Source organism: Bombus vancouverensis, chromosome 3 (genome assembly GCF_051014615.1).
Source record: "Bombus vancouverensis nearcticus chromosome 3, iyBomVanc1_principal, whole genome shotgun sequence".
NCBI lineage: Eukaryota > Metazoa > Arthropoda > Insecta > Hymenoptera > Apidae > Bombus > Bombus vancouverensis.
The window spans coordinates 7,124,223-7,151,746 of record NC_134913.1 but is presented as its reverse complement, the minus strand read 5'-3'; the positions used below and the strand labels follow the sequence as shown (position 1 = coordinate 7,151,746).

The 27,524-nt window shown below is 39.4% G+C and overlaps 1 protein-coding gene across 1 annotated transcript in view; it reads right to left on the bottom strand.

Moving 5' to 3' along the window:
- Positions 1-902: 902 nt before the first annotated feature.
- Glut4EF (Glucose transporter 4 enhancer factor) overlaps positions 903-27,524 on the bottom strand; it is a 102,004-nt gene continuing 75,382 nt past the window's right edge. The window contains exons 6-8 of the mRNA XM_033349079.2: positions 15,358-15,458; positions 14,537-14,801; positions 903-14,205 (exon numbers count right to left, since the gene is read on the bottom strand). Coding sequence (XP_033204970.1) covers positions 13,987-14,205; positions 14,537-14,801; positions 15,358-15,458 — 585 coding nt within the window. The 3' untranslated portion in view covers positions 903-13,986. The remainder of the gene's footprint in view (positions 14,206-14,536; positions 14,802-15,357; positions 15,459-27,524) is intronic.

Below are 27,524 nucleotides of genomic sequence, written 5' to 3'. Positions count from 1 at the left end.
ATACACAGATTTTACATGAATTCGCTGATTTGAACACACTCGACTTGGTGCCCGGCTAAACATTCTCCTACCAATATCAAATTTACAGACAAAAATTCTGTCGCAGAATATTATTCGACTATTGAACATCGTACTGTAAAGACCGGTTAGAGCATATAATTTTGTGTGAAGTGTGTGACCTATTAATTACATAGTATACATAGTATTCCCTGCTCTTCTCATTGCTATCCCGTTATTCTTTACGTACAGCTATTAGATTTGTCTAATTAATACGTGTTCATTTATTCATTTAATGAACATTATTATAAAAAAAAATGGAATATGGATGACAGGTTGACTAACAAATAATCTGATGCCTTCTCATGAAGATTTGGCAATGTTTCATTTATTGTAATGAATGCAGTCTTATGTCTTTTCATTGGATCATTGACTCCGTTTCTTTAAGAAATGTTGCGTCTGTAAAATGTCCACAATTCTTTTACTAAGATCATGGAGATACAAATCACCTGATGGAGTTAAAAAGACAGTACAAGGGTGATCATACGTCAGCAGCTTGCAACATGATTGCAACCTTTCGTCATTAGTCTTGCGTATATTCAAATATGGAGGCATAAATTAACATTTATTAGAGTGTTGTAAACACTCTACTGTGTTGTAAACACGCCTACAGTAACGCGTGTGTCTCGAGAATTTTCTATCATTCTTTCTTTTCTTTCTTATTGATTGCGAACTAGTTAGTAATGTAAATTAGTAAAATACTCTTCTAGTTAAAAATTTGAGATTTTACTATTTTATACTTGAATTTGATAAATTACTGTTGCGATATAGAAAGGATGTTGCCAGATAATAATGCCAGATAAATAAGCGATAAATAAATAGAAAGCAGCAATAAAAACTATATCTTTTCAAATCAAAAATGTAGCCTTTATTTTAAAAGATACTTTTCTAACTCTCTTCTTACTTTTAAAATACAATTGTCATATACAAGTATACAATGCTATAATTATAATGAAACACATTTAATCATTTACTTGTTACGAGCGCATTTATGACGAAGGAACATGTTTCTTTAAATGTAATTTACCGATTTGCAGTTGTTTAATCGTTTACGTAAAACATGTTTTTACGCGATACAAGCCATTTTAATCGCATATCTCATTAATGGTTACTATTCTCAATTACATTGAGATAACTTAATGATCACTAATGTCTTAGATATTTCTTAAGTAATATATATTATGTAACGAGTAGAAGGTGTAAATAATGGAAAACAATAATGCAGAAGAATTCATAATAACATATATTCTATATAACACAATACTTACATAGGTATGTCTATGTATATATTTTTTTGAATTGGTATATATTTATATATATAATATAGGTAATAATTGATCATTATTATATATATATAATATATACGTAATAATTAATAAAATATAATGTTTAATAATATTAGTCGTATATGACTATAATATATTATTATCTCGTTCTTTATCATCGTCATCGTCGTCGTCGTCGATCGATTAACTACTTTCTACCATTTATATTAATTCTTTCTATGTGTAATAACAATGATCTCAAAAGGCTTATACAATATTCGGCTAGCGTATAGATAGCTTGAGATTTCTTATTTGTCGTTAAATATTTATGTTTTTTCTTATAATACACATGGTAAATTCATTTTTCGAATCTTACAATGTCATTCTTTTTTTTACTTATCTGTGCTTAATCCTACTTTGCAAATACATTTTCACTGTCGTCACTGCATTATGTTCGATACAATATGAATACAATTTTAAATACAGCTTTTCTGTTTGAAGCGCTCTTTTAACGCACCTATGTCAGTTTTTACGGTCATTTTGCTTCTGCAAAGTATCTTTATCGATGTTTTCAAGGATCGATTGTTTCCATTTCGTTACAGACACATTAAGTAGTACAGTCCATGCAACCAATCAGTACGTACTTGATGTAATAACCGAAATCTTTCCTCTTTTTTTTTTTTTTGGTATTGGAACAATTGTATCCAAGTAATTTTTTCATCCTGAATCATAAATTAAGAAAATACGAAATCCGTAATTAAAGTATAAAATACGGTATTCCAGTGTAAAATTGATTAAACATGTTATATAATACTTTATGAATTCGAAAGAATCGAACTTCACGATACTGTGTTTAGAGGTTTGATTATACCCTGTCACAAAATTCCGTGTTCGAAATGTCAATGGAAACGAAGATAGAGGGAAGGTGAGCGAGAGACAGACACAACGATACATAATTAATTCAATTGGAAATAGTGAAATGTAATGATTAGGTAATAAGTCAAAATACTTTGTAGTTTGTTGTTTAAATTCTTCATCGTTTTTCTTATCCATCTCGAGATATTAAGTCGTTAATACGTAACGTGTGTCTTCAATAAATACATCGTGAACTTGTAAAGCAACGAGCTTGCATTGTTCACGCAGGTCCACAAATGAACGTTCACAGAATAGAGAGGTAATGACGACGTTAACGATGAAGTTACTGGATGTATGAAATGTAACTCGCTTTCTATACTCGTGATTGCTTCGATAACCACATGGTGATTGCAAAAGTGACAAAAAAGAGGTGTTTTGCACGTAACATTTTGCTACGCGCGCAATTGTTCCGTAATTTTGGGTTAGGCCCGTTGCTGCAAGAGAAAAAGTTGTATTATCGAAACGAACGTGTTCGTGTGTTTCCAGTGTGTGTTATAATTCGTCGGTAGAGCTTATTATCGACGGAAACACACGGTGCAATCGGTTACTTTAGCCCGGGTAATAAAAACGATTCGTCGAACAATGCATGCTGTAGGTGTTCCAGCAGGCATGAAAGGCCATATCGGGCGATGCGATTTAGCGACGCCAATGCACCGCTGTTCGTCTCTCGTTCTTTGTGCTAGATTTCGTTGACACGCGTCGGAAAGAGGGCGTGTATAAAAACACAGGACACCTATTGCTATATTAGTGTATTGCAAATACAGGTTTTTGACCCCTGTGTATTGTTGGATTGGTCGACTTGTTGTGACGCTGATAATTCGATATCGTAACAAATATCTACGTGCGATATTTTCACCGTTCGAACGATTCACGAATTATCTTCGTCTTTATTTCTTTTCTTCGTTTTATTGTTCTTCAAATTGAATGACCGTGTGTAGAGAACATTTCTTAAAAATGGCTTTGCGTTTAAATATTTATACAATAGTATCGGGTAGTGTTATTTAAAAAAAACGTCGTAAGACGAGCGTGTGTATACCTCTATATATGTATGTATGTATGTATGTAGGAGTATACAAGCACAGGAGTCATTTTGACAACGTACTTTCTACATCGTTATCTACGATCCGCTCAGCTGATCACAACGAACATATATGTACGTTGAATCGGATCGAGTTATGAGCATTCTCAGTATCGGATCGATGTTCTCTTCGATAATATTCACTATTTTGGAAACGCGTCTCGGTCGTGTCGAACGAACATAATTATTGCGCGAAGATGACAATTCGTTTCAGGGTACCGTTTGTACGCCCAGTTTTCGATACCCGATAATCCGATCCTGATATGCTTTATTATCTAATCCCGCGTGTGCAACGTTGGAGACCAAAACAGTCTCAGCGGACACACCGCAGAGATAAAACAGTCTTTGCGTAAAAGGAGTCTTCGTATGCGTGGCGCGCGTCGATGTTACGTATCTTAATATTTATTATCTAATAAAACAAATGAAATTCGCCGCCGTCTATTATCTAATTAGTAACGCGTTGGCAATGTGCACTCGAATATGTGCCTTAGTTCCTTGGTATGAACCACGCTTTTTTGGTCTTCGACGCGCGAAGAACGCGGACAAAAATTCTCAAACATAACCTTTTAAAACATTATATATCCTGGAACAATATGTACGAATTACATAGGGTAGTACATCAGAAATTAGAATACTTTCTTCACTGTTAAAGATACGAAAAAATGTAAAAAGTGAAAATTATGTTCGATCGTTACTCGACGCATGCATGTTATGAAAAACAATATCTTGAATTTATGGTTGTATTACAAAAAAAAATGGTTAAACCTGTGTAATTTGTAAAATAATAAGGTACTTCTAAAAAGAATTGTTATTTATCTCAAAAAATGTCTGAATTTTGATTTCTACATTTTTTCGTATCTGCAATGGAAAAGGAAATACTTGCATAATTAGGTGTGTCATTTCTGACAGATCATCTTGTATACATTACCAGTGCTACCAGCGACAGATATACCACTATCTCGTTATATCACTGATTACGTGATACGCGTCGAGAAAAAGCTTCATCCTATACCAATACCAATAATTAATGATTATGTTTTCTTTTCCTAAAGCAATCCATATCACACTGCAGATTCTTACTTTATAGTACGTCTAATAATATCGAAAATTTCGTTGCGCCTCCTATAATTTCATTCTTCAGATATCTATAAATATTGCTAACGATTACTGCAACTACCTTATCGATACAGCTCTACGGATCCAAGAAACTGTTTACGATTAGAAGAAAGATGATATTGAAGATTTTTGTTAATTACTAAACACGTTTCTATGATCGTGTATGTGCGTGTTCGTGTATTAAGAGTGGGTATAGTGACGGGTTCGACGGAATATTAAATACAGTCGCGACAAGTAATTAAGAGCAGCATTTTCAGCAAGCACAAACGAATGAAACTTCAATGGACTGTCGATTGATCGATTAGGGGCACTGTACTCTCTGATATTGACCTGTTCGAATCGGTGTACATACTTAATTTGTGCTCGTAGAAAATTCATCGAAGCTTCATCTCTAAACACTTTCCATTATACACATTTTATTTTCTTTCTCTTTTATTTATTTTTTTCGTTTTATGTACAAAGCCTAACGTACAACGAAGTAACCTGAAATTTTACTACATTTTTATAATATTATTCGGGTAAAATATATGTAATTTTGTTAATGTAAAGAATGTTAATTGCTAGTAAATTTATGGAATTAAATAAATTCTTAGAGAAAAGTTTTGTAGGATTTAATATTTCTTATTCTTTTTTTCTATCTAGTATATTAATTAATAATCTAACATCGCAGATATCGATCATGCTTAGGATACAGAAAGATCGTTGGACAGAATCACTTTAAAAATTCGATCGATCAAGGATACACGCCTTTAAATTTCGAAAAGAATTTCACAAAGTGGCTTAAAAACTTTTATTTGGCCGGGTGAATGTCCGAAGCTGCGATTATGTCTCATTATGGCACGAGTAAAAGCGCACAGCGATAAAACTTCCCTCTAGACGTATATTCGCCTTCTTTTATCGTTCTGATAGATTATATATGTATATATGTATATACGCATATTTTTTTGAGCAACAAAATAAATATTATGCGATATATAATTGAAAGACCTTAGTCAGTCGAAATAAGAATTAGTGATACTCTAGTCACTAAATTATTTACATTACTATCACAATGCAATATTAAAATTAATAATACACAGCTAAATGTTTCAATATATCGTCTCTATTATTGCCGATATAGAAACGAAACTACTTAATAGATAAAATAATCTAGAAAAAATAAAACGTTGACTACAAATTTTTTAATTGTTCAATACTCTCTGTGTACTGAAAAAGATATATATATATATCAATTATTAAATTTTTAAAACCTAATATCAATTATTCATTTTTTTCATTCATTCAATTATTAATAAATTATTAAAGCCTAATAACATGATAATTTTCATTCGTTACTTCTCTTTCTTAATTTACTATTAAATTTACTATTTATTAAAAGAACCATTAAAAATACGTAAAAACGAAGTTTAAACTTTTGAAAGATGATCACCACAATATAATTTATTTAATACTATACATACATACATGTGTATTCTGCACTGTTTACGCGATCGATGCATAGATTTTTACGCGTTACAATTTACTTTAATAAACACGATAACTCTGTTTTTGCCACTTGACTATTCATGCAAACGTATCGTACGATGGCATGTACCTACGTGTCAACGAAAAAAAAATTAAAGCAACTTAATCTTGGAAGTATGGAAAGTATGAATTAATAAGTCAATGCGACTTTTTATCCGGTTAGTTTATTACCGGGAGAGAGTCCAACAATAAAATTTACATTTCAATGAAATTCCATCTTTTTTATTCCATCTATGACTCGTTCCACGGATGATATATGCTCGAATCGTTCAGGCGTTGTATAATGTGACATAACCACAGCAGCTTTTACGTTAACCTATGACACTATATTTTGTTTTTTTTTTTCTCGATAAATAGTAGCTTCTGCAGCGATATACGGATGTAAATATTTGATAAGAGTCGCTGGTTGCACGCCGTGCCAGCCCTCTTTCGGATCTTATGGTCAATTGTATAATACGTCTTGGATAGCTGGATAGCTTAATCCATTGTTATACATATTGATGCACGGAGTATTGCATAATACTAACAAGTTCCTTATAACGCGTCGATAAGAATCTCGCGCATCTTTATCTTGCCTTTTCTTTTTCCTTTCCTCTGACATTCACATGATCGTTACCGATAGTAATGCTAATTAATAGCTTGTTCTTTTTTTTTTTTTTGTTAGAAATGATGATAATGACGATGACGATGGAAATAATAATAATCAATAAAAATTAATAATTAATAATGGTAATAATATAATATAATATAATTATAATTATAATATAATATAATATATAATAATATATATAATATAATATAATATAATATAATATAATATACTATTAATAATATGTCTTTACTTTGTGCGATCGACCAAGTGCAAACGCTGTCTAAAAGGCGGCCAGCGGCAAAAGGGATTCCGCTTTGATTGATTCGAAATCAATTTATAAATACGTCTCGCCTTCTGCCCCGCGTCGGTCAGCGACGATTTTATTAAACAGGTACATGCAATGAATTTTCCTCGCACTTGCGAAGATGTCGCCGCTTTAATATCCAGCATGCTTCTATGTAATGTAATATGTTTACCGTGTTTGTGTGTGTGAACGGCGCCCCCGGTCGACCGCACGATCAAAAATTGCATTTCATTAAATCGATATGAGATCGTTTTGGTATGATAATCCCGGCCATTTAATTTCTCCGCGACTTTTCTTGTTTCTTTCCCATCCGAATCTCGGCGATCGTGCTGGGACACACCAGAGCCCATGGATTGATTATCCGGGGCGATCGCTGTCTCTGCTGTCATTCAATATAGGATTTTGATCGCCCCTAATTGGCTCGCTTGTCGAATCGATCGAATGTTCGGTTAATACGCGCGCGGACTATGCTCGGCTATCGCGGCCGTACAGTGTTGCCAATGGGGCGATGGGACTCTTTTTACACGGCCATTTCAGCTGTTACTGCGCGAGATCTCAACGATACATCGGTCCGCGAGAGACGAATTGCGAGCATCGTGCGAAGAAAATCCGCCGATTCGATCGGAATCGATCGTCCGATCGAATCACCGTACATACGTCCATTCTGGCAACACTGTAGACGCGAGAACGACGTTTTCTTTTTCTCCTAATCATTCATATTGTCGTTGGAGGATAGTCGGCAGAAAATGATCGGGCCCAGGTTTTCGTCCCCGGCGTTTGAACGTTTTCAGGCGATCTATTAAATGCGATTACATATATTTTACAATAATAACGAATCGAGTTCACGACTCGATGCAACGAATTCGACTAAGTAATATTGACGTTTACTTCGCGAGGAGATACGTATGAAATATATTTTCAGTACCTATCGGCTAGCCACTTTGATCGAAACGGGAGAAGGGCAACCAGTATGACAGACGGTGATCGCGAAGATACGCGTCTATCGTTTAAACGAGTCGTCCCGCTTTTTTCCGGAACACATTTGCTTCGATCAAAACGGCCTCACCGTTGTTTCCGTATATGAAATAAACCTGAGGTATCTTTAAGTCTGTAAAGCTTCCGTTACGAAACTTTTAAGTTCTCGTTCTCGTTCCGTTCTCATCGCGTTTAAATGTTTCTCTTTCGCGTTAAATGTCCATCTTTTTTGCTTTTTTTTCCCTACAAACTTACCTTTGTTATTCTTTGTTATTTTTTCGTTTTTTTCTGCTTTTTATACTTTTTTTTTCTTCGAATTTTTATTTTAAGATAAAAGTACCAGAGAATATTTGGCATTTCAGATGGCACAATCGTTTAACCTTGTACTGTGAGTTTCCACGTTAGTGCCTTTATTTGAATTCCCGCCAAAATTCTCTTTTCGCTTCTGACACTTCTCCACGCAAGAAATGATCTAGCGTCAGTTTGTTCGAACTCCTTTCTCTGTTCAAAGGCATAACGGTAAAATCAAGTTTTTCCTTTCTGGATGATGCTCGTTCGTTTAGGACAATGTTTCCGTTTCTTCTACACGGATACGAGAGAAATTAAAATTTCGTCTGACTTGTGCCGAATAATACCACATACTTGGCTCGTTGTAAAAGATCGATCTATCAAAATTTCTGTAAATTTCAAAAAATTGTGGGACCGCGGGGTACGTGTATTTTCTATACATGTATAAGAAATAAAAATAATGCCAAAAACAAAAGAAAAGTAATTATTCTCGTAACGTACTAAAAAGATCGGTATCGCTGATTAAAATTTGAATAAAAATTAAGATATTAGAGTGTGCAGGCTGTGCCTTAAAAGCGTCTTAACAAAAGAAATACTTAATCGCCTCTTTGACATTAAACATACGTAAAACTGTGTTAAAAACACACAATATTTGCCTATAAAAAGAAAGTTTAAGTTAAAAGATCTTTGTCTAAGGTTTCGTGTAAAAAATTCTTAATCGCATGATATATCAATGTTGTACTAATAATGAAAAAATATTTTGTAGAAAACAGAAGTTTTACAAAATTTTCAATATAATGTTCTGATTTCGTTGCCTCCGATATTTTTTCATTTCTTTTTAACGATCAATAATCAAGGGATCCACTTTTTCAAACTACCCCTTGTGTTCCTTCCACTCGTAGCATTATTCGGCGTCCTACTGTGGTTTTCCGGAAAAGTATGCCGATTTTAATCGTACGGCCGAGAAAGCATTTTGGTTCGGTAATTTTGATTTAAAAAAAGGAACCTATTTGGACGGCAATTACTTTCTATCCTATGCACGCTCGCGGTTTGTTCACGCGAGCTTGCACTCAATTCGCGACTTTCATTTCCTATTTTTTCTTCGCTTATTTGTTCCTTGACATTCATTTCGCAAACTAGTTCACGAGGAATCATTCTCCGTTCAGAATGTTCCTACGAAATCCTCCTTTGTAAAATCGTAACGATTCAATGATCTTGATCATTTCTTTTTTTCTAGGATCAGCGGGCATAAGTTCTTGCGTTCGATCGAGCACAGTGACATCGACTAATACTTTATGCCGTTCTAATTCGTCTATGAAATTCTATTCTCAGGAAATTCACTGAGACTCGATACGAAGGCCACGGGTGAAGAACACGATAACACGATAGCATTTCCCGTATATTTTGTAGAGTAATTTCGATCAGTGTCGATCGATTCCATATGAAGATTATCTTATCGTTTAATTTTCGAATTAAAAATGTATTTTATCGTAGTCTTTGACGACGTTTTAAGTTAATGTTATTTGAGTCTTATAAAAACATTGTGGATTGATCATCTGTTTGCAAAAGGCGAATCCTTCAAACTGCTTCATATTGAAAAGATCAAATTAAAGGTGAGAAAACTAACGAAGATGGGACCTGTCGTATTTTCACCGCGCGGTCTTCGTATTGTTATGTGTCCGCTACCAGTCAAACCGATCGAAGAAACAAAAGAAAATAGATTTTTTCTAAGTACGTAGATAATGTATCTAGTATTAAAAAGAGAAGAGAAAGAAATAGAAAAACTATTTCGCAAGATTTACACAATCCTCGTGGTACGACAATGACGAACTGTGTTTAAGCGACTTGTTCTCGACGAAGAGAATCCTGAACTCCACAGATCGATTGAAATTTGGTAAACACGATCGGAGATACGACGGCGTCTTTGGTTCGGAAATACATGATTCTATGTGCCTGTATGCGCGTGTCGCGAGAAAACGTAATGTATCGCCACGATAATAATATAATTGGTCTGATTTCGTGATTCTTCTTTTTCTCCGCGGAATTTGACACGGTTTTGCACAAAAAAGAACTCCGTAATTGACACTTCTCCTCCCTTTTCTTTCTTTCTTTTTTCCCTTTTTTTTTTAAATGTTTATTCGCCCGACGAATCTCTTAATCTCAAGTAACGTTAAAGTGTTAAAACGGGCATATATATATGTATATACTTACAACGTTAATATACATATAACTATCATATATAGATATATATATTAAATATCGATACACGATTCGAGAGTGATATAAACCGTAAAATTATGCGAGCAAACAAGGATAAAACACGTGTGTGAGGAGGAAAAACATCGTCGCGCGATTAAATTGTACTAGAAAAATGAGCATCGATTAACACGATGGAAGTAGTCTCCTCTCCGTAAATACGAATTAAAATAGAGAGGGAAAGAAACGAACGGACGTTAAATATATACCTACAGTCTTTGAAATACCCTTTGAATTTTTTCGTTTCGGTGTTCGTTAAAAAAAAAAAAAAAAAAAAAAAGGAACGAGACGCTGGTCTCGTTAACAGAAACGAGTAACAACGGTCCTAATAATATCAAACATCAATGACAAAGGATCGGTTTAAATTAGTCGATGAGACAACAACGAAATCTATCGCTACGTTTCGAAGCAACCTCTTCCAAAGCGAACATAATATCGTCGTCTAGAGACTTGATGCGTACGAGTTCACCCGTGTATCACGTCGCAAAATTTATGCAGATCAAATGATTTCTTTCTTTTTTCTCTCTATGTGTGTTCCTTTTTTTTCCTTTTCTTTTTTACTCTTTATTCTATTATCGTCTCTTTCGATAACCGAAAAAGATGATTCGTATATAAGTTACGCGCGAGTCGTGCGAACGATCGAAAGCGAGAAGGGAGCACATTTGACGATGTTGGTTTAAAGTAGAAGCGTCCCGCGATAGACAGACAAAGAAGTTGCTGAACGTTTAATATCTGCCTCACAAATTTTATATGTTTCATTTATCTTTTTCCATTGTTCTACATACACGTGTGTATATATATATATATATATATATATATATATATATATATATATATATATATAAACGCATTTATACACATATGTATATAATCAGAAAGCAAGATCTTGAAAAGAGAATCTCGCTGCTAGGGTACAATCGATCGATCGATTCAACTGCGAAGCCTATCTATCTATACCGAAATTTCGTGCATGCAGCTTCATATTCTTATTATTCGTTTTTCCTTCTATCGGCGAACACGGTCTTAGGTCGTCGAGAGGAGGCTAGCAAGCAGCCTGAGCCTGACACACACGATGGTATCTTCGTGGTGTGTGTGCGTGTGTGTATTTTTTCGTATACGAAGCTCGAAACGATATTTTAATCGTTTTCCTTCGTTTTTATATCTCCTTTTTTTGTTTTTTTTTCGTATAATTTTTTATTCGTTTCATTGAATTACTTTTTAATCTGGCAGTATAACAATTGGTGTATAAAATTTTGCTTCCGCGCGTTTGCCCTTCTTTCTTTTCCCTGCGTTTTTAAACCATTACCTTTATCGACACGTCGTATTATTTTCGTCGCTTTTTGTCGACCCATCGTCATCCCAATAAAATTCATGCCTAATTTATAGTATCGGCCCACGGTGATTCGCCTAATTAATTCGATAAAATTTCGAGAAAAAATATCACAATTGCCTGTAGGTTCGCGGCGAATCTTCGTTCTAGACATGCCCGCCTGCGTCCTTCAAGGAAGAACAATCGGTCAAATCGAATATTCGATTTGTTTTCACGGTCTTCCGTTCGTCCGGAACGCGCGTCGCGTACGTCCCCCACGCTATATTACATACGACAGAGAAATTATACTATATCGACCCCCCACGAAACGTGCCATTCGCAAACGAATATTTCATGTTTTAGCTAAAGCCACGGAACGCGAGACTTTTTACGCGAGTCGATAAATTGATACGAAGCGAATCGCGCGAATATTCGTTTATTGGAAGTATACTTAAAAATGACTCGCAGCGAATACAAAGTCACGAATTATAAATTCGCGGATTTATGAAATTTTTAAAAGCAACAGTCTCGGGTAACGAGAATGAAACGTTCATTACACGCCAATAAATATGTTCCTCCATACATATTCATCGAATAAATATTAAAAATTTCAAGGCGATCGTTAATTTCTTCCGATTAAATATTTCGACACAAGTTTTTCTGGTTTAAAAATATTCCGTTCCCAATCAACTTTCTGGATAGTATGCGCGTTAATTTCGAATATTCGTTCGTTTCGTCTCGCATCAATTTCAAGACCAGCTGAAATGATCTTACGCGAATATACGTTCGATAACATTTCTAAAGTTCGGCGAATATTCGTTGACGAATACGCGTATGCGAGCGCACGCGAGGGGCCACCGTGAGGCAAACGGACGAATAATCAGCCGAACAAACGAACGGCCACGATGTGGGACACGCACGCGTGACACACGGACCCACGGGGACTCTCTTTTTCTGCGAGGATCGCGTGACGACCATCCACATCCCTCGAAAAGGCAAGCCAAGAGAGCCCAGCGAGGAAATGGAGCCTAGACGCTCTCGTCGGATGAAGGAAGACCTATTGTAATGACCTAAGAGTCGGTTCGGGAACCAGCACGTATTTTCAGAGGCACGCGTGCTCATCCGTACGATTCTTGAGTCGCGTGTCTCTTTGTTTTCTTTTTTTTTTTTTTTCTTTACCTAACGAATCACGGAAAGATTCTTTTTTTTTCTTTTAAAATTCTTGTTTTTTGGCGAACCGGAAGCGAGGTCATGTTCCGAGCCCTCTTACATTCCATCAGAGACAGGAAGAGAGAAAAGACTACATAGAGATAACAAAGAGAAAGAATGGAGAAAGAGAGACAGAGAGGGCGCGACAGTCTAAGGACGCCTCGTCCAGTACGCCAATTATTCGCTATCTACTAATCAAAACCCCTTATTACGGCTAAAAAGACCCTGACGGAGTTTGCCAAGTGCTAGACGAGAGTGATAAGATATCGTTCGACGATCGGTCAACGATCTTCTATTTCTATTTCTTTTTTCCTTTCGTTACAACGTTACACTCGATTTTCTTCTTCTCCGCTCTACCATCGCTCGACAACGCAACATATATCTGTGTATTTTAGACCAAGTCAAACACGATTCTTTCCTTTTTTTTTTTTTACCACGTAGTAAACAAACGCGAGATCAGTCCTTCTAACCACCCGCCATCCGTCATGGGATTGACGTATTTTTCTTGACCCGTGCCCCTCTCATCGCCTCGTTTCCATAAAAGAGGGAAGCGAGGAGAACGGCGAGGAAACACGACGGGTTTAGCGAGAAGAATAAGAAGAAAAAACAGGAAGAAGTGGTGTTTCGCTGTTCGATATGAGCCGCGCTGAACATCACAGACCACACAGAGATCGTTCTTCGATCTTTGGCGCTTTCTTCGTTTTTTTTTTTTCGAATCTATTTATATATGAATCCGGTCGAACGGAAGATGGTGGACGATACTGCAGGATACGTCTTCGCTGTCCCGTGACCATGATACAACGCGAACCACGCGAGAGGAAAACGCGCTTTCATCGCGCCTGTATCAAGCGAGTGGTCGCCATCGCCGCGACGACAACAACGTCACAATTGACGACGACGACGACGACGACGACGACGACCGTTCGTAACTTGACTTGTTACAACTCGTGGCTGTCTGTAACTGTTCGACTGTTGTGGAAATTTGCAATTGTTGTTTGCTGGCAGTTGGCGAGAAGTTTAACGTAGCATTGGCAAACTCTGGGGTCGGCTCGGCGACGGTCTCCGCCCGCGGACATACGAACGGGGCGGCCGCTTGGCCTAGTCGCCGAAACGGCTGCAGGCCTTCTTCCATTTGCATTGTGTACACCATTGGTCACGATGCTCCATACCGTAGACCTTGCGGCATTTCTTCGTCTCGCCGCGGATCCGTCGCGGCGACGACGGCATCTTGCCGGTAGACACCGTCAGCAGGCCTATGTTCTGCTGATACGCCTGGAACGGCCGGGGCGACAACTTTATGTGCTTGATCGGTGTACCCTGTTTTGTGGAAAGAGAAATCAAATTTTAGTAATTGGAAGGGCTTTTGTAATTTGCTTCTTTCTACGTTTGGACTACGGTTGGACTGCGTTTATTTGGCTCGTTTGAATTTACTGATTTAGCAACTAACGTAATCTTGATCGATAATGCACGGCGTGTATTAAAACGAAAGAACTTTTTTTTCTTCGTGGTTTCCAGGCTTTTGGGAAACAAACCAACCGTTCATTCTGCTAAACCATGCTTTTCAAAAATTGCTCGATTCGAAGAATTGCTCGAACTACCACAATAAACGTGTCCAAGTCGGAATCAACACGAATGTAATGCGACGTACCGGCGATTGCGAGATGGCGAACGCAGTGTTCCGTTCTCTGATGCCCACCATCACGTTTTCTGTGCTGGTAGTGGCAGAAGTGGCCTCTAAACGGAGCTGTTTCTGGTATTCCGGATCTTCGTGCGGAGGCCTGGCCATGTCTCGATGTGACATCGTTGGCGGAGAGCTCATGTGATCGACCGCCACCTCTTGATAATAAAATTCTTCTTCGTGGTCAGAAATGTCGTCGTCTTCCTCGTTATCATAGCCATTCGACTTTTTCGGCCTGAAACATAAGCGTGATCCTCGTTAAAGGTGCCTATATCAGCGCGTGCGAACGTATACACAATCTGCTCGCGCGTGAACGAAAACGATCTACTCTTCCCGATGTTCACGAAGTCCGGCATGCCCAGTAGTTTTATCTTATCGCTTGGTTCAAGGTTAATGCTTGGATGGCGAAGGCTTTGAAAAATTATACTCGCGACGATAGATACCGGGCCGTTCCAACTTTGAGTATTGTAAGTTGGAAAGTAGCGCAGATGTGGTGAATATAGGATTGTTTCAAGTTGACAAATAAGATAGATGGCTTATCTAAAGATGAAAGATATCGTATCTCTTTTCTGATTGCAACTGAACGAAGATGTTAGAAGAAAAGATAAACAATCGAAAGAGTATAGATATAGATCTTGCAGATAACCTGTGACCATATTCACGAAACGAGGATTAATCGTAGCGCACACGAGTTCGTGCAACAGACGCGATAAAATAGAGCGCGGTGTGCCGAGAGCTCGTTAGATTTTCACGAGACTTGTTGCGTCTTACGGTACTACGCTTAAACTTACCCCAAGTGTGATTGACGCACGTGCTCCTCGATAAGCGCCACAGTTGCTTTGATTTCCAGGCAACCTGGCCAAGTGCATTTGAACACTATCGCTGCGTTCGCCTAAAATCAAAAAGATCGAATAGATTTATCATCTGTTAGTTTCTACGCTAACATAGTTCGTACTGTGTCAGAAGAATAACAGTGATTGTTTCAAATGTTAGACCGATGATAGGAATGTTGAATTGATAAATACGAAGATGATTGAACGTTAAAGCGATAGCGTTTTTAGTATCCATCGTATATCTTCCTCCTCGTAGAGAAAGAATTCGATATCTAGAGCGAAGAGAATTTATTAACACGTCGATTAGCGTTGTTGCGTGGAGTTGTTCGCAGTAGTGAGTTGCAAATCCGTTCGAAACTCTAACACACTATATCGTAAATGTAACATTTCGAAAACGTTCGAATCGAGCCAAATTTCACGATTAATTCAGAAATCTATACGGCTGTAAGTGCAAAGTTGGAAAAATTTGAAATCCACCTCGGATCCGTGAGCAACTCACCTACTCGCGAAACGCGAATTTCAGACAAATACAGTCGGTGTTAATTTCATATGATTTTCGAACAGTCTCGATCGTAGTGCCGAAATATTTCGTGAAGGATTTCAGACGTCCTCTAACGACGTCTCACGGTCCGTCGACGAGAGCGGCGTAGCGTGAATCGTACGTATATCGCGCGAAGCACAGTGGCGCACGGGCGAAAATCGATGCGCGGCAGTCGGCGCGTACGCTGCGCGCCACGTTTCTTTGTTTATATCGGGCCGGCAGCTCAGTGCCGGCGCGATCACGTGCTATTGATCCAGGAACGATACACCGCTTGGTCGGGCCACGCGGTCGTGCTATGATCGTGCCGCGATCCTTCCTCCGACCGTTTCACGCGGCTCTGTCTGCCGCACGCAACGGAACAGACGCGAAATCATGATTATGCCGCTTTGTTTTCCAGAGAGTCGACCGTTTCGAGATGCGAGACGATTGGAAATTGACGATGCAAGCACGCGTGGTGATGCAGATATGGAATTTTTTATATGTCGTGGAACGTGTCATTTTATACCTATAATTTGAGGTTAGGTTTCGGGGAAACGTAAGAATCGCAGGTACGCGAGAGGTTTAGGTGATTATTTAATTTGTTGGGTTTTGTGCTTAATCGGTAGGTTAAGGTTATTGGTTTTACGATTAGCCAAATATTCTGTCTAACATTCTTCAAGAATCTCTAAATCTTGCAATTTACGAAAGCCGGTTGTTAGCATGAAATTTCCAATCGATAATTCTTCGCAGAATAAGTGATAATTACACGCGTTGTGTTTCATACTCGTCTACTTCAATTTCCTATATACTCTTTTATCGAAACCCAGGAAGAAAGAGGAACTCCAACTTGTCCAGTAAATAATAAAAAAAGATAATGATAGAAGACATTCTAAAGCTACGTTCGTTGAATGTATCGATCTCTCTTGCATTTAGTTAAACATAACGTCAGGAATACGAAATCAGAACAGTTCTATTATTCCGAAAACGAATGATTTACGAAGACACGAAACTTCGTGTATACAAATCTTTCGGTTTTAATAATTCAACTAACAACTTTCTTTCCTTGCGCGTCTTATCTCTTAATTAAACGCTTGAACTATCGGGTAATGCACATTCGAAGTAATGTAGCGAGAAACAGTGTTTTGAATGTAAGTTAAGAAATTTATTGTTCGCGAGCAAGATTATACCACGGTTGGCAAAAAGTGACAGAGCACACGCCTTAATCTGTCTTGCGTAATTACATCTTGAGATATTCACGAAATACGCTTGACTTTTATAAGATATCCATGAGAATGTTCGTATGCAAATGTTCGCTATGGAAAAGGGAGGATGTTTTATATGTGTGTATGACAGTGTCAGCTGAAAATTTCGACACGACTCGTGTCTGACATTGGCTGCGCCTGCAGGCATACTCAAATCACGAAAGGTTAAAAGCGAAGGACGCCGCGAGTGGCGACACTTTGAGGAACGCTTTGAACGATTAAAACTATGTTCCACGCTGCGTGGGTCATCGATGATCCACAAATTTTAGTCGATAAAATATACATTTTACATATTACATTACAGGTTCCGCGCTCTTTCCCTTAATATTGCAAGTGTGATTCTATAAAATTAAATATTAAATAACACCGCTGAATATAGATAACATTGCTAGAGAGTGACAAATGTAGCCAGATACGACATTATAGTACACTTGCATTGGAATCGAATAGCGATAAGAGAACATAGCAACATATATCTCCGTGACAGTTACTTCTCAAGGACTCGTTTCTTGTACGCCAAGAAGTACACGTGTATCAAAGACACTTAACAATGGAACTATTAAACTCGTAAATTAATAATCGCACAATCGAAAAATATATTTGCTACGAGTCTGCACCAGGTTTACAAATTGTAACTCTTGATACAAATCTAATACGATGAACATTGCAAGATTTTATTGCCACGTGTAGTACGATAGAAGATTGACAGATAAAGAGATTTCATAAAGCAGTAAAATGCTTTTAATTTCACAAAGTAGGGATATAGAAAAATGAAAATTAAATTTACGCGTAAAATATCTTTACACGTTTCCAAGATGTGTAACTTCAGATTTACAATAATTCTAATTACAAATATGTCGCGTGGATTCTACAAAAAGAATATTATTTGCTCTAGCACAGTTGCAATTATCATTTACTGCTATTGTTACTTTTCCCTGAACTAACTCGGAAACTAAACCTTAACAACACGCTGGAAACCCCTACAGTTACACAAAGCTTCAAAGTCAATACCGTCAAACATAAATGGCCGACGCGACAGTTGACGAGTTTAAAACTCGCCATTAATATCGCATTAGAAAAAGGGAACAAACTTTTTCCATCGTAGAAATTGACATCGTAAAAAATACCGTGAACGCGGTTGAGGCTCGATGACGCGAATCTCCCCTCCGTTTATCGAATGAGTCAGACGGAAAACGTGTTGTACCGGTGTGTCTCGGTTTTCAAAGTTCCATAAAACAGGAAAAGAATCGCTCGAGAAAAGCTGCTCTCAGTTCTTCAAGGACCTTTCCGTTCGTGACATCACCTCTGAAACGGTACACGCGGCCAGCGGCGTATACACGGCGTAGCATAGGCATCGCCGAGGTCACAGACCTTCTATGCCGGTTGGCAGGCAATGTTTTCCCTTTGCTTTGCCTTGCCTTGCCTTGCCTCGTACCGAAGAAGTCAGCGTCGATTCTTTCCCTTCTTAAGCGCGTCGACTTTCAGTTACGTTGGTTAATAATTACGAATAGAGGCTGTCCATATCGATGAACGTGTAGTATCATTACGTCTACGCATACACCTAATGTAGATAAGATGTAAACAGACTTTCTAAAATATCCTCCGATCTTTGTATCACATAATCGTTCGACCAGTTTCGTTTCCAAAAAAAGAAACGGTGGTCTGTAAAGCGTGTACGGTAATACGCGGTAGTATACGCTATATATACACACGAGGCTGTGTTAACAGGTTGCATCGAGTGCAACACGGTGCACAATACGACCGATGTAATTGGTCACGGTCCGTTCCATTGGCGAGATGATCCAAAAGGAGTACCGTGAGTCGAAGAAAGAGAGATGTAAATCTCGCCAGCCGAAGAGAAAGACGATCTTCTTCGGTGTTGCTCTGGATGGTGTGGCGGTCTTTTCAGTGAGCCAGGGATAAGTAAGCGAGCTGGCAGGGTTGCCGAGTTCGCTAGGCGAGTAGTCTTGTCCGTGGGTGCATCGCGCGCCGCGATACCATGTTGCCGGTAGTATAGATAGATAGATGGGGATGCACGCGGCTCCGCTCGGATCGGACCACGCCGGGGCCATCTACCCTAGGGCTTCAGGCTCGTTTACGCGACGATCTCCTCTCTTTCCCTTCTCTCCCTGCATCGTGCACACGCACAAGCATGCACGCCCTCTGGAATCCATCTGCTAATGTCACGCACGCATAGCGTCCGTTTCGTATCGTGGCGTACGAATTGCTTATAATTGGACCGTGCATGCGATTATACATACAGCGTCCTCCACGAATGAAAATTCCAAGCAAGGTCTCTCTTCGCGGTGCAGCCGCGTGTTTATTTCGCGTCCATCACGAGAGTACTTGGTGCGTATATCGTGGAGTAGTGTACGTGTATAGGTGCACCGCGGGATAGCAGCGAATCAAACGTTCACCACGTTCGAGGTGAACGTAACGAACACGACGAGACACGGGATATGAAAATCGATCCGAAACTACTTGCACCGCAATAACTTGCTTTCCACAGCTCTCGCTTTCTCCGCGCGTCACACTCGCCATGCTCACTGCCTTGGAAACAACGCTGTGCCTCCTTTCAATCCTTTACTGTTTCGACCTTTCGATAACTTGCATTTAGTACCGTTGCTTATCTATTTGTTTTGTTTCGAAACAACTACATCGTTACTTTTCCTAGCGAGCTATCGAAGTATAGCAATGCTCAATTCATTCGAACCTCAAATTTATGAAATGCATCGATATACAGATATATCTCCTTTTTCTGGTATTTCATCGTCGGGTAGCATTACCTAGTCATCGTGTACGTTCGTTGACGTCACGCTAATTCGATGTCAATTCCCATTTTGAGATCGCGTCGTCACCGTATAACACGCCGATCTACCTTCCACTAGCGTCGGACGTATCGTGCGCGCGGGAAGAGAAAGAACGAGATGACTATACGGTCGGTGCGGGTAAGAAAGGGAGAAAGAAAGAGAGAGGAGTCAGTTGCGAAGAAGTGGGGAGGCAAGGGTAATGCCCGGGAAACCAAAACAAACCAGGCTTCTGTGTGTTGGCGCGTCGATCCGTGGCGTGTGGTGAGGGTCGGACGTTGACCCTTCTTAACACACGAATGCTTTACGCACGAACATGGAGTATACAGGGTGACGAGAAATCTATGGGTTTGTTATGGGGTACCTCATCATGGTCGAAGTTACGTCGATATGAACGCACCGAGATTAGGAAGTTTTAGCGTAAGTGCGGGACACGATAAGACGATGTCGCTTGAAAACTCTGGAAACGACAGAATCGCGCACGAAAAACAGTACAAAGTTTCACGCGCTTTCTGACATCTATTTCTTTTATTTTACGAATAGATAGGCAGAAACGAGTGGATATTCAAAAAGGTTTAAGCGTTTTTTACGCTCGGTTTTGAATTCGTGTATTGTTTGTACGCTGCGTACGCGCGCGCGTCAAAGCGTGCTATTGTTTACTAAAGCGTGTTTGGAGCGGCATCGGCGATAATAGATGCGCACAAAGAGCAAGAAGTTAGCCTGAGGTCTGTCATTGTTCGGCGTCGCCAATGTGTAGCAATTTGAGCGGTAAAAAATGCACGAGGCACAGAAACACGCTGGAACGGCAGATTCGGCGCAATTTCCAAGCAAGAACAGAGGTCGACGACACAGGGAACACAGAAAGAGAATCGTTCCTAGCACGTGAGAGGGAGGGAGGAGAGCGTTGAACATCCGTGAGTCACGATGAAACTGCATCAGGATATTCAACTGTTTACAATGTGTGCCTGGCCAACGAGAAATATGGTATAAAGAGACCGATTCGCAAATGGAGTAATATTTTCAGGAGCCATCCTTGCTCCGTTATCAACATCTGTTTGTTTGTTTTTTTTTTTCTTTAATGATCGGGATTCTTCGGAAAAATTTGCGATAAATCTCGATTTACCGGTGAGATCGTCGCCATTATGAAGGTCAGCGCCACCATCGAGAACACTGTGAAACGGCAGTTGCTTGGCCCGTAAGAGCAACAGAGAACAATATACGAAGGAAGTAGGACGGAAAAAGTGAAAGACTCAAGAGCAAGAGCGCAGGGGGGAAGCACGGCGCATGCGCAGTCGCGTTGTTTACGTCGTCGAACGGCGTGCGTCTTTGACCAGCGTCTACCCGAAACGATAGAGGACGCTAGCACATCGAAGTAGCGGCAAATCATCAGACATGATACGTATGTACTTCCTTGCGTCGAGTCTCGATCGAATGTGTCACTTTGTCGTTTGGGTAGACAAACGCGAGCCGACGGCAAGCGGTCGAGATAACGAGCGAACGAAAACGATAACGAGATGGGATAAAGACGAGCGACGTGACGCGCGAATTGTCGGTCATTCCCTCCATGCTTATCGTCTTATCGTTGACTTTGACTTTGACACGGGGTACATTCCAGCCATGTTGTAAAAATCCGCCGGTTACCTTGTTCGTGCTTCCGCGATAAAAATACGCGCGCGTTGTTAGTTTGCGCGCGGAGCAGCTGAATTCAAGACGGAAACGAGGCGAGGCTGATTAATCATGGCCGACTCTACTTTGCGTTAGCGGTATACCGGTCGCGGCGTTTGTTTTCTTCGCGTATGTGGGAAACACCGCGCAGATTAGCATAATAATTTGGGATTCTACTTTCCAACGAAGATTAATTATCTCGATGATTATCTTAATTAGTTTGGCTCTGTTGTACTTTCGCATTGTTCCGATTCACTCGATCGAAAGTAACTAAGCTGATACGCTGTTACCAACGGAATAATTGAGATCGTAATTAGGACATTGATCATTTATACGATTTATACGACACACAATAAAATTATATTTCGAAGATATCTTTTAATTAATCGCGTAAATAGGCGACGTAGAAAGCGAGAGTACTGTTACCGTTTCGCTACGACTAATTCTTTGCAGTTTTTTAAAAATGTTGCATTACGTTTCAGCTTCCCCATTTCTGCTATTCTTATAAACTATACTTTTATGTTTACAAGTTTCAAATCGTATCGTCGCGATGCTATTCCACGTATAAAACATTAGACGTTCTAAACTAATTTCCTGACTTTACTTTGAAACACAACCGAAACTCGGAGCTTTCTCATCAGAACGAGTATCATTCCACTGAAACCACGAACGCTTAAGAATTCCTCAGTCGAGCGACCAGTGAACTCGCTGAAATCTCAGCGTGTCCGTTCGGCTGTTCCTTTCTACCTCGTTTTTCGTGGCCACATTCCACACAATTACGTTTCGTTAAGGAACAAGCATCGCTGCGAACCAACAGCCAAAACTGGTAGATACCGTTACTACGGGTAGGAAACATGGTTTTCGTCGACCATGCCTCGCCGTAATTCATTCTTAATTGCTGTACGCCGAGCAACGTTAACGATAGAGATACTCGTGGCCTGTGGACCGCGTACAAGCGTGTACAAGCGTGCACGAGCGTTGGAACGCATTCGGTTGGTCACGTATGAGCATTTTTCTGGCCGAGAGATACGCGGATTGAATCATGGCGAGCAAACGGGCGCACGTTACGCTTTTAAGGCGGTTGTCAGCCTGACAAGCGACGAGTTGTTACCGTTCACTGCGCCTCGAACTCGCGCCAGTCGCCGATTGTTCGGATAGGGACGCTTTTTCAAGGCCAGTGCCGGCTTGCACCGCAACGAGAAATATTTATTCGCGCTCTTATCGCGACAGGCTCACTTGTTATTGCCAAACTGGACGACAATGCTCGTCTGCGCGGCCGCTATCGGACGAGAAAGGTTCAAAATCCAAGCTGAGGTCGCGAAACGTACGCTCGATGCGATACCAGGAAATTCGATCGATGCCGCGATCTATTTTATTCGGCGCAACGAAACTTTTAGCGTCCTTGAGATAGTTTTTCGCTTCACCGCAACTATTTTGCTCATTCTCTTCTGTGGAAATGTCTAGCTACATTCGATGATTCACAGGTATCCATATGCCTAATTTCACAAGGATACAGACGATGTCCGTCGATATTTGTACAACTTATTTGTAAGTTTTCGTCTGGTTGCATGGATCTCATTGAAGGACTCTCTTTCATCAATATTTATGGAGCATCATCGTCGGGCATGTTAGTCCCGGTTACAAAATTTTACGAATCGGTGTTAACACATTTTCTGATTTTATCAGATCGAAAACAGTTCGGAGAAATTGCCAAGTGCAGGAATAAAACGATTTCACTGCTTAAATTCAATAGCATCTTTATTTCGTACTCGATCTGTGGTAAAAATTCACAAACCCAAGTGTTCAACTATCGTGTCACGTCGAATTATATATAGGTACTCGAAATCTAAATTTGTTAAAAGAAAACATATGAATAAGAAAACAAATAAAAAGAAATTGGAAACAGCAACGTTTATAGAATCCGTTTGCACTTTAAACCTTGCGTTGATAAAAATTGGCAAATACAGTGGCTGGCAGAAGCTTCCGGCCACAGTGCGGTATCGTTGCGCTGTCGAGATAACACGTTTTTCAAAGCTTATTGCACAATTATATCGTGCATACTTAACACATAGAATACGATGTTCTGGAATTTGTTGGCCAAAGAATACTATTTTATAATATTAGATAATAAAGTAATCTAACCGAAACCTAATTTCGTATTCATTTACGAAAACAGTCTATAATTAATCAAAGCGTCTTATTAAAAGAAACGTGAACAATTCAAATCGAAACAGAGAACTACGATCTAGCCGGAAATTGTTGGCAGCCATTTACAATAAATCCTCTGTTCAGTTTAAACTTGCCATAGCATTTTTAGTACATTTTTAGTACATTTTTAGTGCATAGCTCGCGGAACTATTATTCACGTGGTCATCGGTTCGCGTTTCTATAATTGCAACGAGACTGCGCATGGTTCTTGGAACAGGCGCGAAAAACAAGTCTGATCGGCTTGCACAAGGTAAATCGCGCCGGGCCACGCCACTTGTAAAAATAAAATTCGGTTATACGTCTGCCTGTTAAACTGTATTTGTCTGTGCGCTGTGCTGCAAATCGTTTTGCAAATAAAACAAGATCGCGAAAGAATGATCTCTGTGCTCGAATTCGTGGATGATAAGACCAACGATGTGGTTCATTATCAGTAAATAATATTTGTTGTTTAGGCTGTGAGTATATAGTAGATTTGATTGCATATCGAGAAGATATTGCTACGAGCATGTAGAAAAAAAAACGAAGTTTCCACAATCAGCTTTCTTCGAATGGAGACATTGATTCGTTACAGGAGATTATGTCGCAATTAGTTTGTAAACAGTGTTGTAAATCAGCTGCGTAAATATAAACAAGAACAAATTTGATCGCAAATTATATTCAATGAATCGAATAATTAATATCTTACGAGTGTTTTTCGTTGGTCTCGAGTGTAATGAAAGACAAATATTTTTTCGATATATGAGGTCAATGATACTTGGTAGTCTGACAAAGAGTAACGCGATTAGCGATAAGATTATCATGAATTTCCATGTAGATAAATGTGTTTATCGAGTATATTTTAATTTATAATCGTTACCCCTGCACCTATACATATTGCTACAATAAATTTCTTAAAGTCAGCCATAACTACGCGATTCTCGGAATTTTACAGAAAATAGTTGGAATCGCGTAAAGAACTGAAAGAGCGTCGTTTCCCTTGGCGATAGTTTTTAATGGTTAACTAGGCGAAAGAAACGAATTAAGCAGTGGAACCAAGGTCATGTTCTGAAACGTTAGAAGAGGTGATACTAGAACGAGCTGTCGACTCGTTAATGGTTAGCGTAAAATCGTTGAACAAACGACGAGAAAGAATACGTGAACGTATTTGGAGGATAATATTACCCTAGGCCATGGTTACTTTCCAATTTGATTGGTCAGAGGCGTTCTTTCTTCAAATATGACACGCAATCGATAATTCTGTTCGACTCGTTCACGAGTTCTATTATTTGATACCATCGAATCTTCATTCATTTTTATCGTGCCGTTTAATTTTAACCTTAGTTCACCGTTATTTCTAGAGAGCAATTCTTCCTTATTTAATAGGCGACTCTTTTTCAATCTTCCAACTCGATGCTCGAGGAATCACGAAAGGTTCAGGAACATCATTGGTCAACGTCAGTGTCCCCCAACCAGACAGATTCACCATATTCTTCTCTCTATGTTTGACAAATTTAAATATACCTCCAATCTCATATGACGTAGAACGATCTTTCTCGACAGACGAATTATCTAGCTTTAACTCTTTGCATTCCGAATTTTATTTCGATTTCGTTACCAGCAGCTCTCAACGCTGTTAAGCGTTTTATTTGAAATTTACTTCAACTAAAAAATAAGACAATTTGAATAAATAAAGGAAGAAACAAATTCACTTAAATACCAGTTTTATTCACACTATTGTTGTATTTTGTAATTTTGAAGTGTACGATATATCTTGAAGCAATTTCCAGGATGCAATCCTGGTTTTCTTTCTCACGTTTCAAAAAAAAAAAAAGATGGGACTGAAAGAATGACGAGTGGGACTCGATAAAGCAGCTCCTGAGCTAAAAACTGATGTTGAGTCACACTTGACATAGGAGTGCAAAGAGTTAAAGGATATTTACAGTCGATGACATTGGAAAGATTATCATCTTAACGACCACGAGCTTTGCCAGGAAACTCTCTTTCTACGTTCGCATCCAAGCGAACGTGCATTAGCAATGGATTTCGCTTTCGATGTCTGCATGCTTCGACCACACAGAAACGTTTCGAAACGATCGAATCGTCTCCCTGTGTCTCGTTCGAAGTAAACCGCGACTAAATCGAAACGAAAAAAGAGAATGCTTGGCACGACGAGCGAGCAAAACGGTCGGTTGGCCGTTCTGATCCTTTCTCGGCGGATCAGCTGTCCAGGCAGCGCAACGGTCGCGGATTTTGCTTGCCAAGCGTGACAACCATCGATTCTCTATCGCTGTCAACGGCCTTGCCGCGTACCCAACACACCGGTTCTCCTCGGCTTACCGAAGTTGAGCAACTCTCTGGGCGCGGCCCGTCTTAGGACCAGTTTACAGTTAGCCGGGTTCTAAGGAAATCGCCTGTCCTCCAATTGCATGAAAATTCCCATTCTTTGAATTCTGCACGTTTAACGCCATTAAGTTAAACCGTAGATGAGTGATTTTCTCTATGTTTCCTATATATTTTACGTTTTAAAATAGCTAAAGGTACACAAGAACGTACGTAACGCCTAAAAAATTCATAAATCCTAGAAAAACGAGGCTTCGTAGTTCTTTGGAATGTTATATATCTGAAGATCGTAAATTCGTATTTTTCCATCGATCTAATTTGCACACAGTTGATTTATATGCAACCTTCGTGTGGAATTTCCTTGATTTCAAGATCGTGAAAGTGTTTCTATATGGAACTATGCCTTTTTGTAGCGCAGGGATGGTCGCTCTGTTCAGCCATTGTATTTTCCATAAATAACCGATCCACTGATTGCTTCTGCTCTGTTTGAAATCGTTTTTGTCGACGCGAGGATATATGATTTAAGCGTTTAGCGCGTGTTAAAGTACGAAGCGGACTCGTGCATCTCGATTTTCATAATCACGATGTCGAAAGGTCGAATTCGATTATATAAATCGGAAAGAAGTTAACAAGAAATCTTAAGCTAATGGCATTAATGGATCAAGCGCCGCGTTTTAACACGCGTGCCAAGTAGGAAATGCAAAACGACCGAATGCTCATGGATAAATTTTACGCAGGTTAACCGACTACGACGGCGGCGTCGAGTAAAAGGGAAAACACATTTCTGCCCGTGCCACGAACGATCGTCGTTGTCGTACTTTCCCCTTTCGCGCGAGCATTCCTCTTTCATAAGTTCGTTTCACGGACGAACAAGTCCTCGCTGGATATGTGACTTTCCGACCCGAGATCGATACGAGAGAAAGTTGGCCGATTGCGATTCGATCGATGTCGAAAGTACGCTTACGTAAAACGCGTTGACGATTGGGAATCGCGCGTGATTTTCTGCGTCCGCGCGTCACGCATTTCGCGCAGACTTTTTGTCAAGGAAGTATTTATTGGATCGTTAACCTGCCGTACTTGGTTCTCTTCAACGAAGCTCGTTCGCGGCTCGCGTATATCGCGAGGGGAAACTTTGAAGAGTTTTATGAAATTTGACGTGGTTTGGGTGGGTTTTAATTTTCCCCTTTAAAGAGCGAAATCGGGCTTCATATTGACTTTGAAAGCTCTGTATTCACGATACATACTTGAGTTTTGAAAATCGTGGTTCAGAAAGCCACGTGAAATTCGAATTCTTAAACGAGAGCGTTAAAGCAATCGTAAATTCGAAGCGATATTCTAAATAAA